Source organism: Eubalaena glacialis, chromosome 13 (assembly GCF_028564815.1).
Source record: "Eubalaena glacialis isolate mEubGla1 chromosome 13, mEubGla1.1.hap2.+ XY, whole genome shotgun sequence".
Classification (NCBI taxonomy): domain Eukaryota; kingdom Metazoa; phylum Chordata; class Mammalia; order Artiodactyla; family Balaenidae; genus Eubalaena; species Eubalaena glacialis.
Window position 1 is genome coordinate 58,832,922 of NC_083728.1, and position 15,824 is coordinate 58,848,745.

Below are 15,824 nucleotides of genomic sequence, written 5' to 3' on the forward strand. Positions count from 1 at the left end.
CCCCAAAGCAGCAGAGTCCTCCACGTCATCCCCGACACAGCACTTAGCCACTTTCTGAAGGCTCCATCTCTCTGACTTCGTGATTTCTTTCACCCTTCATATCTAGTCCACCTAAACAAGTCCCTGAAAAGTTTCCTCCACAACATCACTTTATCTACCAGGTCTTTTTCAGTACGCTCACCACGGCTTTTAAAATGACCTCTTCTACCCTCTTGAACTACTCTACACACAGCAGCAAGGCCTTGCTTTGTAATCTTCTGGATAATGTCACCATCTTATTTCACAACCTGTAAAAACATCCTACTGTTCAAGTCTCAATTTGACAAGAGCCGTAAAAGCTTTGAAATGACCCTCACCCCCAAACTCCCAAACTAAAATGACTGCTTCAACAACCACCAATAAAAAGATTGCCAGTAGCACAGCCTGATGAGGGTTCTCTGAGCACAAACCCTCCTTGGCCAGCCGCAAGCAGGCATGGCACCTGTGCTCACAGGGCCCAGAGCAGCCCCCACTTTCCTCACCTCATCCCCCCCCAACAGTGCTCCTGCCCCAGGATGGGCTTGATGCTCAGAAATGTTCCGAAATGTTTCTTTGCCCCACCTACAATACAATGCTTTTTTTTGGAGACTCTTCCTAAGAATAATGTCCTCTCTTGCCCATCCAAAAAAAAAAAAAAAAGTTAACTCCTACTTCTGATCTCCTTGGAGAGCTTTCCTGTATCACCAAACTTTCAAATGCAACAGATATCCATACTACCTGTGGACATGAACTCTGCTCATCAGCAAAAAGGAATGGAAGGAATAAGAGGGGGAGCTACAAAGAAATACAGAGGGAAGAGGACAAACCAATAAACTTTGTGGATGTAGAATGTTAAACCAAAATATGATTCACAACAATAGTTAAATACCTTGAGAAACCTGCATGCGATTCACTGGCAGAGGCATGGGCCCATCTACAATGGCAGGAAAAAAAAATGGGTTATTTAAAATAATTCTTGGGACTTCCCTGGTGGTCCAGTGGTTAAGAATCCACCTTCCAACGCAGGGGACGGGACGCGGGTTCGATCCTTGGTTGGGGAACTAAATTCCCACACGCCGCAGGGCAACTAAGCCCGCGCGCTGCAACTACTGAACACGTGGGCCACAACTAGAGAGCCCACGCACCACAACTAGAGAGAAGCTTGTGCGCTGCAACAAGGAGCCCACACACCGCAGCAGAGGATCCCGCATGCTACAATGAAGATCCCAACGAAGATTCCGTGTGCCGCAACTACGCAGCCAAAAACAAAATAAATAATTTTAAAAAAAAAGTTTAACTTAATTATCTTTCAAACTTAAAGAGAAAACCAGGTCCAAAAGTGCTGTACATTCTGATGCCAGCACACCCGCCTTTCCATGAGAGAGACTCAATGTCTAAACACAGGCCACTGCAGAAGGTCACAGCCACTACCACACAGTTTTCACAGCATAGGCTTCCAGAGAATATAATTCTATATGCTTAGAAATACACACCAAATGCAGAAAGAAAAACAAGGAAACAGACTAAGGGCTGGAAATGAAGTCCTTACTTGGAGGTCTCACAGGCTGTGCCTGTGGTATCCCAGGAGGCTGTGTCCCGGGGGCTGGTAAGGCTGGCTGGTTACCCAAGATGCCTTGTTTGTGTAAACGCGATCTCCGTTTTTCTTCTAGTTCTTTTTGTATCTTGTAGATTTTCTCTGCTAGTAAGTGATAGTACTCATCCTAAAAAGCAGTAACATTCAATACTAGTTATTTGTAAAAAAAACAAATGATCTGGTTTTGTATGTTCTAACAAACTAATGAACTTTAAATCAAGTACACTGGCACAGGTAAGCATTCAGCACTTCTGATAAACCAGTGCCCAGTGATGTTACAGGAGTTAACAGATAGGAGGTACTGAGTGCTCATTACATTCATTTCACAGCTGAACCTCTTCTTGGACACTCACTGACACTGTCAATAACACAGACAAGCACTGTGAACACTGCTGCTATAAAGTACACCCACGGATTAAAAAAATTTTATATACCTCATTTACCGCTGTAGCGGAGACATCTGTACTCTGTAGTTACAGAACAAGAGAGTTGTACAGGGACCTCATGTCTAAACTGGGAAGTCTCCCTGGTCAGTGCCCTCAAGTGATGAGTCTACCAGACTAACAGATGTCCCCATTTCCAGACAATAAGGCAGACAGATGCAGTTACAGCTCCCATAGGTGCTGTGCGTGGCTAGAACACAAATGGCAACCTACCCTGCTGTTGGCAGACTCATACATGTCCCCTTCCACTTTCTTAGCGTAGGCCACCAGGTTCTCCATGCGGCGATCCTTCAGGGCTGCAGGGTCAGGTGTTGGGAAGATGGCTTGGACACTGAAAAGACAACACACACTCTCAATCTACTTTCAATACAATGTCTGTCCTGCCACTTTATATGTGACACGGAAAGAGAAGAAACAATCGTCTACCTATGGGCGCAATACACTGCTGACAGAAACTCCCAATCTCTCTCGCCTAGTTCATGAATACACAAATGAAGTCGCTCTCTGGAGACAATACTGACCTGTCAATTTATCTACAAGTCAAACACACCCATATTTTGCTATTAACAATAAGTGCTGGACCATCTCAAGAATAATATGATTTTGAATTCTTAATTTTTAAACTACTTATTATAAAAATTTTTGATTAAAATAATGAAGGAGAAAACAAATCTCCAAGGGAATCAAGTTAACCTCACCTTCAATTTAACTTAAATAACTGGAGAAAGTTAACTATTAATTTCCTGTATGTTAAACTGTATGATAGTAGTGTCATGCCATCTGTATTTACTAGGCCCAAATTCCTCCAACTCTCAGGGGTCTCCACAAGTATAACCTTGAGCCACAAAATAAGGCTAAGTTTCTTAGCTAATCCCAGGTCCCTGGTGCATCCCAGAGCTTAGAAAACAGGTCTGGCCCCCTGCAACATGGGTCACAGTTCACGTCCCTCTGTAGGACCCACTGGGAATGCAGCGTCTGGGATTCTCTGGCCTCCCTAAACAAGCATGTGACCCCCTTCAGCTGCTAGGTTACAATCACCTGGGACCCAAGAGAACACTTAGGAATTAAATCAGACATTGATGAAAATGCAAAACTGTCACATCGCCATCAGTCACAAAATGTTTCCATCACATGTGAATAATGGGTGAGGTGGCCACGTACAGTTTATGCACTAGATGGCTCCTCAGGTCCTGAGTGACATGTTCGTGCCAGCCTTTCCGAACGCCAGTGCTGGAAGGAGGTGCTGCTGTGGGTATAGTGCTGAGGGTTCCAATGTTTCCAGAGTTTGAGCCGTCACTCATCAGTGGGCTAAGGAAAGAGTAAGATTTATCCAACTAAGGTTCGCCAACCATATGGAACTTTAAACTGTATTGGAAGGGAGGGAGGGAGGGAGGGAGGGAGGAAGGAAGGAAGGGAGGAAGGAAGGAAGGGCGAGCATCACACATTTAGAAAGAATCAAGAGCTTCCCGTGGTTACCAGTCCACTTTCACGTGCAACTGTCACTCAGATAGGAGCCAAATCAAACACGGGTCTTACTTTGCGGCCCCAAGGGAAGTTGGAAGAGCTGATTCTGAAATCAAGTTTGGTGGCTGCTGATCTGTTGTTATTCCTCCTGATGGAATGTTCATTGGGTTATTTCCTTGAAAGACAAAAAGAAAAGAGATCAACCAACTCCTGTATTATAATATACACTTTAAAGTCCTGATAACAGATAAATAAAAAGTCACATATAAATAAATGATTCTTATAATAATAAACGCTATGGCAGGAACTCTGGGAGTTATATTTTCAACAACAGTGATCAAATTGTATAAATTCAGTTGCAATCTCCTTCCCACTGCACTTTATAACCAAAGAAAGGCATTTCTATGGAGGCTGGCTGGCATCATGAGTGCTCTGTGGCTGCAGAAAAAAACCAGAAATGATCCATCTGCAGATTCAGATTTTGATTCTGGTTTCATTAATATCATGACCTAAACAAGTAAGCTAACCTGTCACATACATGTTCATCATCTTTTTTTTTTTGCATATCAGAAGGTAAAAATCATAGAAATTAAGTGCAGGTGAAGAAGATAAAAGGTCAACTTATCTACAGTATTCATTCTAAAGTAAGAAAAAGGTGAGATACAGAGAAGTTAATAGTCTTGTTCCAGATTATACCACCAATAGGAGTAGAGTTAGATTATGATGCAGGTTTCAGGGCTCCAACCCAGCCTCCTAGCCAGCAGGAGTCAGAGATGTATTAGGGTGATTATTTCCCAAAACGCAACAGATGCGATGTCTTTAACTGGACATTTTTAAGGTTAAAATATTTTATTAGGAAAAGAACAAAACTAGCACAACAATCTTGATTTAACTTGCTGACATAACTGTTTGGCTTAAGTCTGAGTTTAAAAGGACTATGCCAATTTGAAGAGAAACATTAAGGAGACAGTATGCAGAGATGGCAAAAACTGTGGAGAGGTGTGACTGAATGATGAAACACTGGCAATTAATGGGTTGAGATGACACTAGGAAACACTAATCCATGGAGAAGTCTGAGACAGAAGAGATTTTCTGAGATTCCTGTTAACCTGCCCATGTCCAGGCTGGCCACCTCCAGCCATGAGGTAGCCCATAACCAAGACGTGCTAAGAGCTGTACCCACCTTCAGGTTCTTTGTCAAATAAATGGTCTACTCAGAGTCAGTGCAAGTGGTACAACCCTAATTCTAACTTGTGAGATTCTGTATTCTGAGCCATATGAAATGCCCTTTATGAAAACTGTCCAGACAGAAGCAACAAAAATATTGGTTCATTTGCAAATGCTATTCATTTTACAAGCCTGTAACATCTTCTGTGCACCCAACACTTTAGCCGTTTCCTGGAAGTTTTTTATTTCAATCATTTAAAAGATATCATCACCATAATATATACATATATTAACTTGAATTTAAAGTAAAAACAGTAGCTAAAAACAGTAACTGAAAACAGCCTTGGGTTCCAGGAAGACTTGTCATTCCCAATGCTGCATGTGGACAAAGAAATTCTTGAGACTTCTTTCACCTACCCAGGGGGTTGAGAGTCCTCATCTGCTGGTGAGTTTGAGGCTGTGCTGGTTGCTGGCCAGGAACCTGAGGCTGCAGCTGCGTCTGGGGCTGGTTCAGGTAGGGGAGTCCAAGAGCAGCATACGCTCGTTGCATGGAGCTGGGGTCTATGGGATTTGGGTTACTTAAAGAAGTGGCATTCTGTTGGCCTGTGCCAACAGAACCAATTGTGTTTTGAATTCCACTAGCTGGAGACCCCAGGATGGCTATAACAACAAACAGACAAACAAAAAAGATAAGTAAAAGGGAGAAGTCCGCAAATGATTTAAAAACTACTGAAAAGCAAGTAAAATTTTATCAGAAGACCACCTATGTATGTCACGAAGCACTGGAACAAGGCTACCAGGAAAGGAACTGTGCAGAGAGAAGGATCCCATTCTATTCATCTATTCTGCACAGCAGTAGTTGAAGAGCAAAAAGCTGAAGAAAAATTCAAGCTTCTATGTTAGAAAACAACAGACCACAAAATCAGTGATTACCTAATCAAAGTCATCATGTATTAAATCTAGAGACTCATAAGAGGTCGGTTCTGGGGAAACAGCAAACGTGTAACAACAGAAAGTTTCTGATTCTTTGGGGGTCATCAGCCACCACTGAGATGAGCTAAGGAGCCCCCTCCTGCTGCTGCTCCCCCAAGTCCTTCACTTCTCTCCTGCATAGGTACAGAAGGATTAACAGAAGGAGCAGAGGTGATACCTAGTTGGTCAGGTTTGTTACTTACTAATAACTTGAGATCTATGACACGACCTTCCAAAAAACAAAAGTGCACTTCCTTGAAACTGCGGCGTACAGTGACCAGCTAACACCACACCTTTCTCTCCTACGAGTTTCCTATGCAGGAGGGCACCATGCTGAGCTCTCTGCTATGTGACGCTGTTTGAGAAATGCTGTACTTGACAGAGTGACTATCTAGCTGAAATGAGTGATGGACCGAGGCTTGGCGTCCCCTCAGCACCGCTGATACTCAGAACTGAGTATCAAGATGCTCGGCCTCGGCAGCCAACCTCGGCTCCCATGGCCTGGCCTGCGGCTGGCTCGCAGGGTGTTCTCTCCAGCTACCCTTCTTCCTGCCTGATCCCCAGAGACTAAAGGAAAAATCTGTGGCAACATAAAGAGCCCCATTTCCAAGGGCTTCAAAGTTAACAGAGATGGCCCCAAACATCCATCCGTCTGTCTGTCCATCCATCCATCCAAATGTCCTCATTTGCTGAGCACTCAACATATGGCAGAAGTTTTATGTCATACCATTTATTCTTATTCTTAAGAGCTCCTTTCTTTCCAACTTCCTAAAACTTTATAGTCATGTCATAAACAGCAGCTTATAAAACTGATACTATAATATATGATCTCTGATACATAAACACTATCACAAAGCCTTTCTTTAAAATTCAATTACCTTATGTGTAATAACAATAGTCTCACATTACCATCAGTGCAACTATAACATAAACAACTCAAATACTTATCAGCGTAACTTAATTAAACCGAAATGTGTTAAAAAAAAAAACAACTTGATAATTACACATTCCATACTATTAATTTTTCTAATAAGGATATTCAGATCTCAAACTCATTAATGCTCATTAGACACAATTACACACACCAAGCACCTCATTATTATAAATGAAAATCAATTCCCAAGGTACACTTTATGACAAGCATGTAGCTGAAGTAAGTCATGTATAATACCTTATGAAAGTATTTTTTTCCTAATAGCTAATACTCCACAAAACTTTAAACACATGACATTGTACTCCTGAAACTGACATGCTAAATCTTCTAAAAGAACTATGATGTAAAAAGGAAAGTGATAACGGTAGGATGACTTATTTTTCTATCACCTTGTGGTGTAAGAAAGAACAGGCACAGACTACGTTGATACACATATTGATCAATTGTGGAGGGAGAGGAATTTAAAGAAACAAGGTGTACGTGGCCTTCCATTTCTGGGTGAAGATGCATTAGCGACCACTTCTTCCTACTATAATCCATTCGCGTCCACACTTCCCCAAATGCCATCCTTTTAGCCAAAATTCCCCATCCTAGGACAAATGCCATTCCCAAGCCCAAGGCCACTTATGGGGCAGCCAGCACGTCTCGTGGAAGCTGCTGACATGGTCAATGCATTTTTTGTTTGTGTTAAAAGCATTTATGTCCTAAATGTAAACATTACTATATTTTTTATTTTCAAAGAAAACACATCTGAAGACAAGCAAGCATTTGGTAATTGACATTTCTAACGATTTAGAGACAAAGGAAAACAAAATACAAACAAATAAAAAGCGTCTCTAACATATATGCATGGCCCAATTTGAGTCCAAATGCTGCTATGAGATAACACAAATTATCTCATAAGGGTAAGGGAACACAGGCGTTTCCTATGGGGGTGACAGCTGACTGAAAGGGGTAAAAGCGCTAGATGCTCTAGCTCTCTGTGAACATCTGCTGGTGTCTTGGGCAGCAGTTAGTCTTCCCTGAATTCCCCCAGCGCCTCCTAGGCCTCTGCTTCTCTGGGCATCTGAGCTTCCTGCACTCTCTTGCTCACTCATTCACTCAACTTGCTGCACAGACTGCGTGCAGACTGGATGTTGGGGACTCTGCGAGGCTCCGGGATATGCACTCACGGAGCAGAGGGTCTGATGGGAGAGCAACAAATTTATCTGATAATACTGACAAATGTAAGGCTGCAGCTCTGGAACCCATATCAGATTCAATGGTGCTCATCTCCTCTTCCCTGGACGTTGCCTAAAGGGTGGACCAGTGTGCGACGCATCTGGATTCTTCCCATGTTGTGGTGTCCAGCACAGGGAAACGAGGTGCAGGTGAGCTGCGGCAGTGTAGCAGGCGCCCTCCCAGCACTGAGGGCTTTAGGGCCGAACAAAAATGAAAGGAGTGCTAAAACAGCAAGGCTTCATTTATCTGGTATCATTGAGAATGCAGCCTGCTGTACTGAAGTTTACCCTTCTTTTTTTGGCCGTGCTGCAAGGCTTGTGCAATATCCGTTCCCTGACCAGGGCGGGGATCGAACCTGGGCCCCCACAGTGAAAGTGCAGACCCCTAACCACTGGACCACCAGGGGATTCCCATTTACCTCTTTAAATGTCAAAACCTCTTGTTCTTTTTACCATTTTTACATCGTTTTCTTTCTTAGAGCTCAATGCTATGTTTCATACACAATCAATCCTTAGAATATCACATCACACAGTGTCTCAATACATCTCAATACAGTGTGGGTTCCTCTCCCTTGAGTATCAGTCGGCATTCCTGCTACGTCAAAACACCCCCAACCCCTCCACTGGCACACCGTTCCCCTTCTGTTGCAGCTATACCAGGAGCCCATGACTTAGGAAATAAAAGGCCAAGTTTCATAGTTGGCTCTGCCCAGGACTCACCCACCACTTTTCAAGGCAGTCCTTCCCCAGTGAGCACAAAGCCTCACGGATAGGGTCCATGTACGCTATACACTGCTGCTTTGCAACATTCAATTCACCAGAAGTTCCAGTCCCCAGTCATTCTCAATAAAACTGTGCTCAATTTGGAAATCCAATGAAAACGGACACACTGAACTCCAAAGCTTTGTGAGGTTGGTGGGGGACATGCCACGGAGCAGGCAAAGCATCTACTACCTGGTCATCACTTAGATTTCCACTGAAAAAGCCAAGCTGAAATTTACTCAGACCCGCAGACGTCTCTGCAGAGCTGCTCCCACAGCACAGGGCTTCACACACGCTGTGCACCAGGACCCCCCTTCCTCTCCAGCACCTTCATGTGCACAGCACAGGGCACAATGACAAAGGGGAACACCCAAGCCCCAGGGCCAGGCCTCCCATCACAGCCACCACCAAGCAAGAATGCACGCCCTGCAGCAGGTTTTCCTCAGAAGCCAACGACTCAGAACTGGCAACCCTGTGTCTCCCAGAAGAGCAAGGACAAAGCTATTCCGATGAAGTCTATCACCAGCGAAGGTCTGGTACTTAAATCAGGGCAAACAAGCCCAATGCTCTGTCCCTACAGCCAGAGGCTGCCCTGCCCCCTCTGCTCCCCGCCCCTACCCGAGGGCTGTCAGAGGTGGCTGAGGGTCTCTGGGGAGCCCTCAGGTGGAACAGGCAGCCATCCCACAAGTGCTCGCTGACCACCAGGCAGGCGTCATGAGGGCACGTTTTAAGGAAGACTCAACACCCTGAAGGAATACATTTCAAACAATCAGAGGGGTCTAAAGTTGGAACACACAGCAGGGCCAGGTAGTGAGCATCAAGCCAGTAGAGGTATTCAAGTCACAGGTCTGGGGACTGCCGACTGAGACCCTGTGGAGGCTCACGTCGAGGTGCAGCCCAGGGCCCAGGCAGCCCTGGGCAGTGAGTGGGCTGGTGTGGCTCTGGGGCTGACCCTGGGGCACCCATTCTGACAGTCCTTCTGGTCTGAGTTGGGAAACCCGTGGTTTCCCCCAGAGAACAACTCACACCTTCTCAAAAGTTCAAGAACAGACACTCTGCCCTTCAAGGCATTCAGAGCAGCATGTCCCGATCACCTGGGAATTTGTTAAAATGTCGTCTAGTAACACAGGAGGTCTGGGATGAGGTCCAAGTTTCTGCATTTCTAACACACAACCTGGGGGTGCCCGTGCAGTTGGTCTGAGGACCACATGCTGAGTAGCAATAACCCCACTGATGAGGCAACATGAATTCAAATAGGGAATTCGGTCATGTGTTCCCACAGCCCCTGTCCCCGTTGCCACCCTGTACAGTTCTGGAATTTACTGGGAGTCAGATGCCAGGACTGACATTAGGTATATACCCTGCAAAGTCCTAATTATTCAATAAAATCTTATTATCTCTATAAGGGATGGATAACTCAAGATCAGTGATTGCAGAATCTCTTGAAAACAACTCAAGGAAAAATTAAACAAAATCTCAACACAGGCCAAAGAGGTCTGAGTTTCCTTTCAATGACCACTGTGTAGGCTCCACTGGTGATTCTGGCAGGTTCTCTCAATAGAGACATCAGTGAGAGAAGTTAGATAAGTAGGATGTGTGCACCAGGTAGGGTGAGCATCTGTGGGAAACTCTGCCTGGAAAGCACAGCCTCAGTGGACACAGGTGTGTCTCAGTCCCCAAGGGTCCTTACCACCCACTACAAACCTTACTATAGCACAGGAACCTCTGAATCCAGTCAGATCAGTGCCCTTGCAGGCATTATCAGCTGTGCTGTCTAGAATGCTCTTCCACTGTTATTTTACTGAAATTAGGCTTCGCCCAGCCCCACTCTCCAGCACACTCTGATCCTCCCTGCCAGGACTGCTGATAATACTGACTTGCCTCTACCTCACTCCTCTGACTGATGCCATCGTCACATCATTTTTAACGTACAGCGGACCCTTAAACAATACGGGTTTGAAGAGCATAGGTCCACGTACACACAGATGTTCTTCAACAGCAAATATGACACCCACACATTGTCATCTGCAGATGCAGAACCAAAGACATGGAGGAACCAAACTGCCAATGCAGTGGGAAGGCCGTGGTTTGATTGACTGACTGACTGATTTATGCTGCGCTGGGTATTACCTGTGACGCGTGGGATCTTTTAGTTGCGGCATGCGGACTTCTTAGTCTCGGCATGTGAACTCTTAGTTGCTGCATGCATGTGGGATCTAGTTCCCTGACCAGGAATTGAACCCAGGCCCCCTCCACTGAGAGCGCGGAGTCTTACCCACTGGACCACCAGGCAAGTCCCGGGCCGTGGATTTTTGACTGTGCAGAGGTTTGGTGCCCCTAACCCCTGAGCTGTTCAAGGGTCAACTGGATATATTCTAACAGTGGAGCTGACTCTCAGCTGCTAGAGGGTCAGATCCACACTTCCTCTCTATTGCCTAAACCCCATTTCACACATGATAAGCACAACTTGCTTTAGGAGAGGAGGAACAGCAACAAACATTTACAGAAAAGATATTGCTGCAACTTTCTTGCTCATCCTATCAAAGTCCTTTGTACTCACAAAACTATAGTGCTAGAGCCAAAGGAATAGACTCAGAGCAGAAACGTAATTTGAGAAGCATGTAAAAAAACAAAAAAAAAGAAAGCACTTTCATTTCTTCCATGAAAACTTGCCAAAACCTTGCATAAAGTTAGTCTACACCTTCTCCGTGACTTTATATTATAAAATCACCCTGGTAACACCTTACATTATGACTAGGAGAAACACTGTGGTTTACCACTTCTGAGAGCACGCACTGGATCAATTGTCACAACAGTCAGGCAGTTATAAGGAGTTTTTTTTAAAAAAAAAACCCACATTCATTTTTCTTTTTTTTTTTTTTAAACAAAAACCACACAAAGTGTTTCTTAAAAAGAGAAATCTTTACAATTGTCATGGCAATACATATTAAAAACCAAAAGAGCTCAGAAAATCCACAGCCCCAAATTAAAAGTTAAAAACGATATCTTAATTCATTACTCACGGAATTAATACTGTACAACTACAAACTCGACAAATGAATATTTTGGCACTTAAAACGCCTATTACTGAAATACATCCTAAAACACAAGAAACTAACCATCACAACATACTAGTTAAAAAAAATGTTTTACACTAACTTGAAGGAAAACCTTCAGACTGCATTCCACTAGAACTACTGTCCCAAATATCTGGTTCTAGAAGACCCAGACTCCTAGATCTTCACTTTATATAAGAGATGTCCTGGAAAATTGTGTATTAATTCAATTTTTGGTTAATCAAAGTAAAATTTAACTGATTTAGGAAAGTGACTTTTAAAGGAAGCTTAGTATGACCCCTTCTGCAGGGAGGGAGGGAGGATGACAGGCCTGTGGCCCTGGGCCATCTCTCCTGTGCCGTGGACACCCAGCCATGTGGGGCAGGCTCGTGAGGGACCCTCTTGGAAGGCAGGAGCTGGGCTTGTTGAGAGGAAAGCATGTGGGCTGCACAGTGCTCTGAGGAACAGTGTGCTTGTCCATCTTTCCTTGTGCCACATGGAAACAACCAGAAAGAAAAGCAGCACATGTTCTGCAGGCAGCAGTGGGGTCTGAGGCAGGTGATCAAGAAGAATGAGAGTAATGAACACATAACGACAAACAGGGGAGGGTGGCAAGACGGCACAGATGAGGTGGAGGAAGACGAAGACGACGGTGCTGGAGTCACGGGGAGCAGCTCCAGCCCAAGGGGTGACACGACATCCAAGGGCACGGCCTATCTGCCCAAACTGAGGGACACACTCAAAGACCACAGTTTCACCTCGGAAATGACAGGAAGGGACTTAAAATTCGGGAGAGATGCTCATCCTTTCCCTGCTCTGATGCCTACAGGGAGCCCCTGGGAGCCTCATGCAGGCCTCCTAAGCAGGGCGCTGCTCAGCCGATCAGCTAAAGGCTACAAAGATAGACTGGAAAGATGACAAAACGACGGGACGATCAGGATGCAGCCAGTCCTGGTGCAGAGACTCTCAATTTGTGCTGAATAAGCTGTTAGTTATGCAACTAGGTCTGAGAACTGCATCTCCAAGGAGGAAAACCTCCTAAACGTCTGCACGGGGGATTTTACTCTGACCCCCTGACTGACTCTTCTAGAACACGGAGCCCTCAAAACTTACTTTAGAGTAATTCCAAAAGAAGTGTCCAGTCTACTCCACCCCTCACCCCGAAGTCGCCGCCATTATAGTGACATGACACTCAAATCTTCAGATACTGAGTATCTGTCAAGAAACATGAAGAGTCATCATGTTGGCTCTCGGCTCTCTGAACAAAGCGACGCTCCTCTTTTGCACTCACTGCTCTGCTGTGACCAATTCTAGTGCTGGGGGTGGAGGGTGGGGGGGAATCCAAAGCGACCATGTCACTGAGCACACGGAGGACCTGTCTACTCGCTAAGCTGAGCTTCACCCTCAGGTCTCCACCTTGGTACCTCTGCTCCCACTATACTTTGCGGTTAGTAGTTTCTGCCCTGCTTCCTACCTACTCCTCTGTATTCTCTTTAGAAATAGCTTATCATCTCATTGCCAAGCTTCTCTACCCCCAATGCTCACTTACTTTGTTGGTTTCGCTTGTCACTGGCATTTTTCAAAGGGAGGCAAACAGGACAGTCATGTCGTGTGCAGTTCTTCCAATGAGAGATGATTTGTCGTGAAGATGCACAATGGGCAACTATGACCAGAAAAACAACGAGATGTTATTTTTCTATCCAAATCGTCACGTTTTCAATTACACCTAAATTATAATGCCAGCTTCCATAAAAAAATGGTAACAAGTGTAACCACAGCACAGTGCAGGCAGTCCTCAACTTACAAACAGGCTATTTTCCAAAAAGTTTGTAAGTCAACTACTGAGAGTTCCAAACAAAAACTTCCCATAGAAGCAATGTTATGAATGATGGTGAATAAGGTTCAGCCCATAAATCAAAAACAAAACAAAAACTACTCGACCTGAAACACTGCACAACTGGAATGAAAGGCAGAACACATAATAATTCTGCGATGTCACTGTTTACAATAAAAATCTTACATTATGTTTAAGGATGAAACCATCTAAATACTATAGCTGAAGAAATATAGACAGAAGGAAATGAGAGGTCTGTGGAGACTCTGAAGGGGACGCTGGGCACTTCTCAAAGTACTTGAGAGGGCAGCTGTGCCTGGTCCCTCTGTCTTTATTTTTACTTCCATGTGAAGGTGCTGTCACTTCTTTCTAAAGGTCTAGCATGACCCTCCTCTGCTTTTCCATCAGGATCAGGGTTACACCTGGGACTCACAAATGTCACAAGGGAAAGAGGGAGATCAGGGAGAGACTCTCCCCAAGGTTTAGGAGCACAAGTTTGAAGAGGAGGAAAGAGAATAAAGATTAAAGGAAAGTAGAGTTGTTAGTAAGAAACAATCTCTTCGGGAGAACTGGGGTGTCTGCTATAGAAGAGCAGGCGGGGGGCGGGGAGGGGCACGTGACTCGCCTGAGTCCCCCTCCTGGAGGGGAAGGAAGGAGTGGCAGGGATGATACGGTGCATAGTTCCCCACGTCACAGACAGTCACCCAGGACAACTTCACCAGTATCCCAATGAGCCTCAAGACGAAAGGGTGGAGGAGCAAGGCAGTGGGCCCCTGGCAGTGTCGGCACACAAAACGACTGCAAGACAGATGCTCTAGGTTCTGGGAAGGGCGTGTGCATGCGTGCATGTGTGTGAGCTACACTGTCCAAAAGAAAACTGTGATCTAGACAGTTATGATGAAGACAGTGTCAAGAAGGGACAAAAGTCTTCCGTGACAGAGGAAGGCAGAAAAGAACAAATGCAGGGCACAGCCCCAGCCAGCAGAAGTTCACAGAATATTATAAAACCAAATCGCCTTTCTCCTCAGCAGGTAAGTGTCCAAAGGCATCTGACTGGTCGGCGTGTGGGGACGTAGGTGGTGGGAACCTTATTAACAAGAGAGGTGCCTGAGAACAATAGACAAATTTCGTCCTAAGCTCTGTCCCCAGGACTTCAGAAAATGGCACTTACCTTGACAGGCTTTCCCAGCCTGACAATGTGTCATGTGATTCAAAACATTTTTCATGGTTCGACAATGTGGGAGAGAGCAGGCCCGAACCTCTCCATTTGCTTGTTCTCGCCTCTGACATTTATGAGCGTGAAGCAGTAGAACCAGCTGCTGCTGTATCAGTTTGCGTTTTTCAGGATCTGCAGTGGGGCCCGTTGCAATTGCCTGTGTGGGTCCAATTCCCACTGATGTTTGCATCTGAGACTAAAATAAAACAAATTAATAAAAATACTTTAATAAGCTTTCAGAGTTCCAATTCACGTTCATTAATTATTTTTCAAACTAATGTTAAAGCTGATGGATAGTATCAGCCACAGAGAGAAGGCAGCTGGTGAGGTTCTGTTTAACTCATTGGCAACTTTAAGGAAGATCCAGAGGCACAGAAATAAACCAACTCAGAAGCAAGGCTGGTTAAAGTTCACTTTTGTATGATCATCTGAGAGCAAGAAAGCGATGCTTATTCTAAACTGTAGTAACAAAAACCCAATTCACTCTACAATACATACAAGTGCACGAAAAGCTGTTACTACATTAGGTTCAACCATATGAAACTGTTGTTTCTCTAGGCCCAAATGACCAAACATTGGCAATTTCATATGATTCAACCTAATTAAAAAGATTGCCTGACCAATCACAACCCACTGCGAATATCTGATGGAGCATAAGAATCACAGCCACCCTTTGGATTTCATAATCTTGTGACCAGAAGGACAATACTTGGAGCATTCATTACCTCTCCTAAAAGAATAAGACAGGACTTCCCGGGTAGCACTGTGGTTGAGAATCTGCCTGCTAATGCAGGGGACCCAGGTTTGATCCCTGGTCCAGGAAGATTCCATGTGTCATGGAGCAACTAAGCCTGTACGCCACAACTACTGAGCCTGCACTCTAGAGCCCGCGAGCCACAACTACTGAGCCTGTACGCCACAACTACTGAAGCCCGTGCGCCCTAGAGCCTGCGCGCTGCAACTACCGAGCCCATGTGCCACAACTACTGAAGCCCGCGCACCTAGAGCCTGTGCTCTGCAACAAGAGAAGCCACCACAATGAGAAGCCTGCGCACCGCAATGAAGAGTAGCCCCCGCTCGCCACAACTAGAGAAAGCCCATGCGCAGCAATGAAGACCCAACGCAGCCAAAAAATAAATAAAAT

At 44.9% G+C, this 15,824-nt stretch overlaps 1 protein-coding gene across 1 annotated transcript in view; it reads right to left on the reverse strand.

The window, feature by feature from the left end:
- The window catches only part of CREBBP (CREB binding protein), a 126,536-nt gene that overhangs the window by 38,515 nt on the left and 72,197 nt on the right, over positions 1-15,824 (reverse strand). The window contains exons 4-11 of the mRNA XM_061209682.1: positions 14,636-14,876; positions 13,180-13,293; positions 5,104-5,346; positions 3,592-3,694; positions 3,217-3,363; positions 2,269-2,386; positions 1,568-1,739; positions 908-952 (exon numbers count right to left, since the gene is read on the reverse strand). Coding sequence (XP_061065665.1) covers positions 908-952; positions 1,568-1,739; positions 2,269-2,386; positions 3,217-3,363; positions 3,592-3,694; positions 5,104-5,346; positions 13,180-13,293; positions 14,636-14,876 — 1,183 coding nt within the window. The remainder of the gene's footprint in view (positions 1-907; positions 953-1,567; positions 1,740-2,268; positions 2,387-3,216; positions 3,364-3,591; positions 3,695-5,103; positions 5,347-13,179; positions 13,294-14,635; positions 14,877-15,824) is intronic.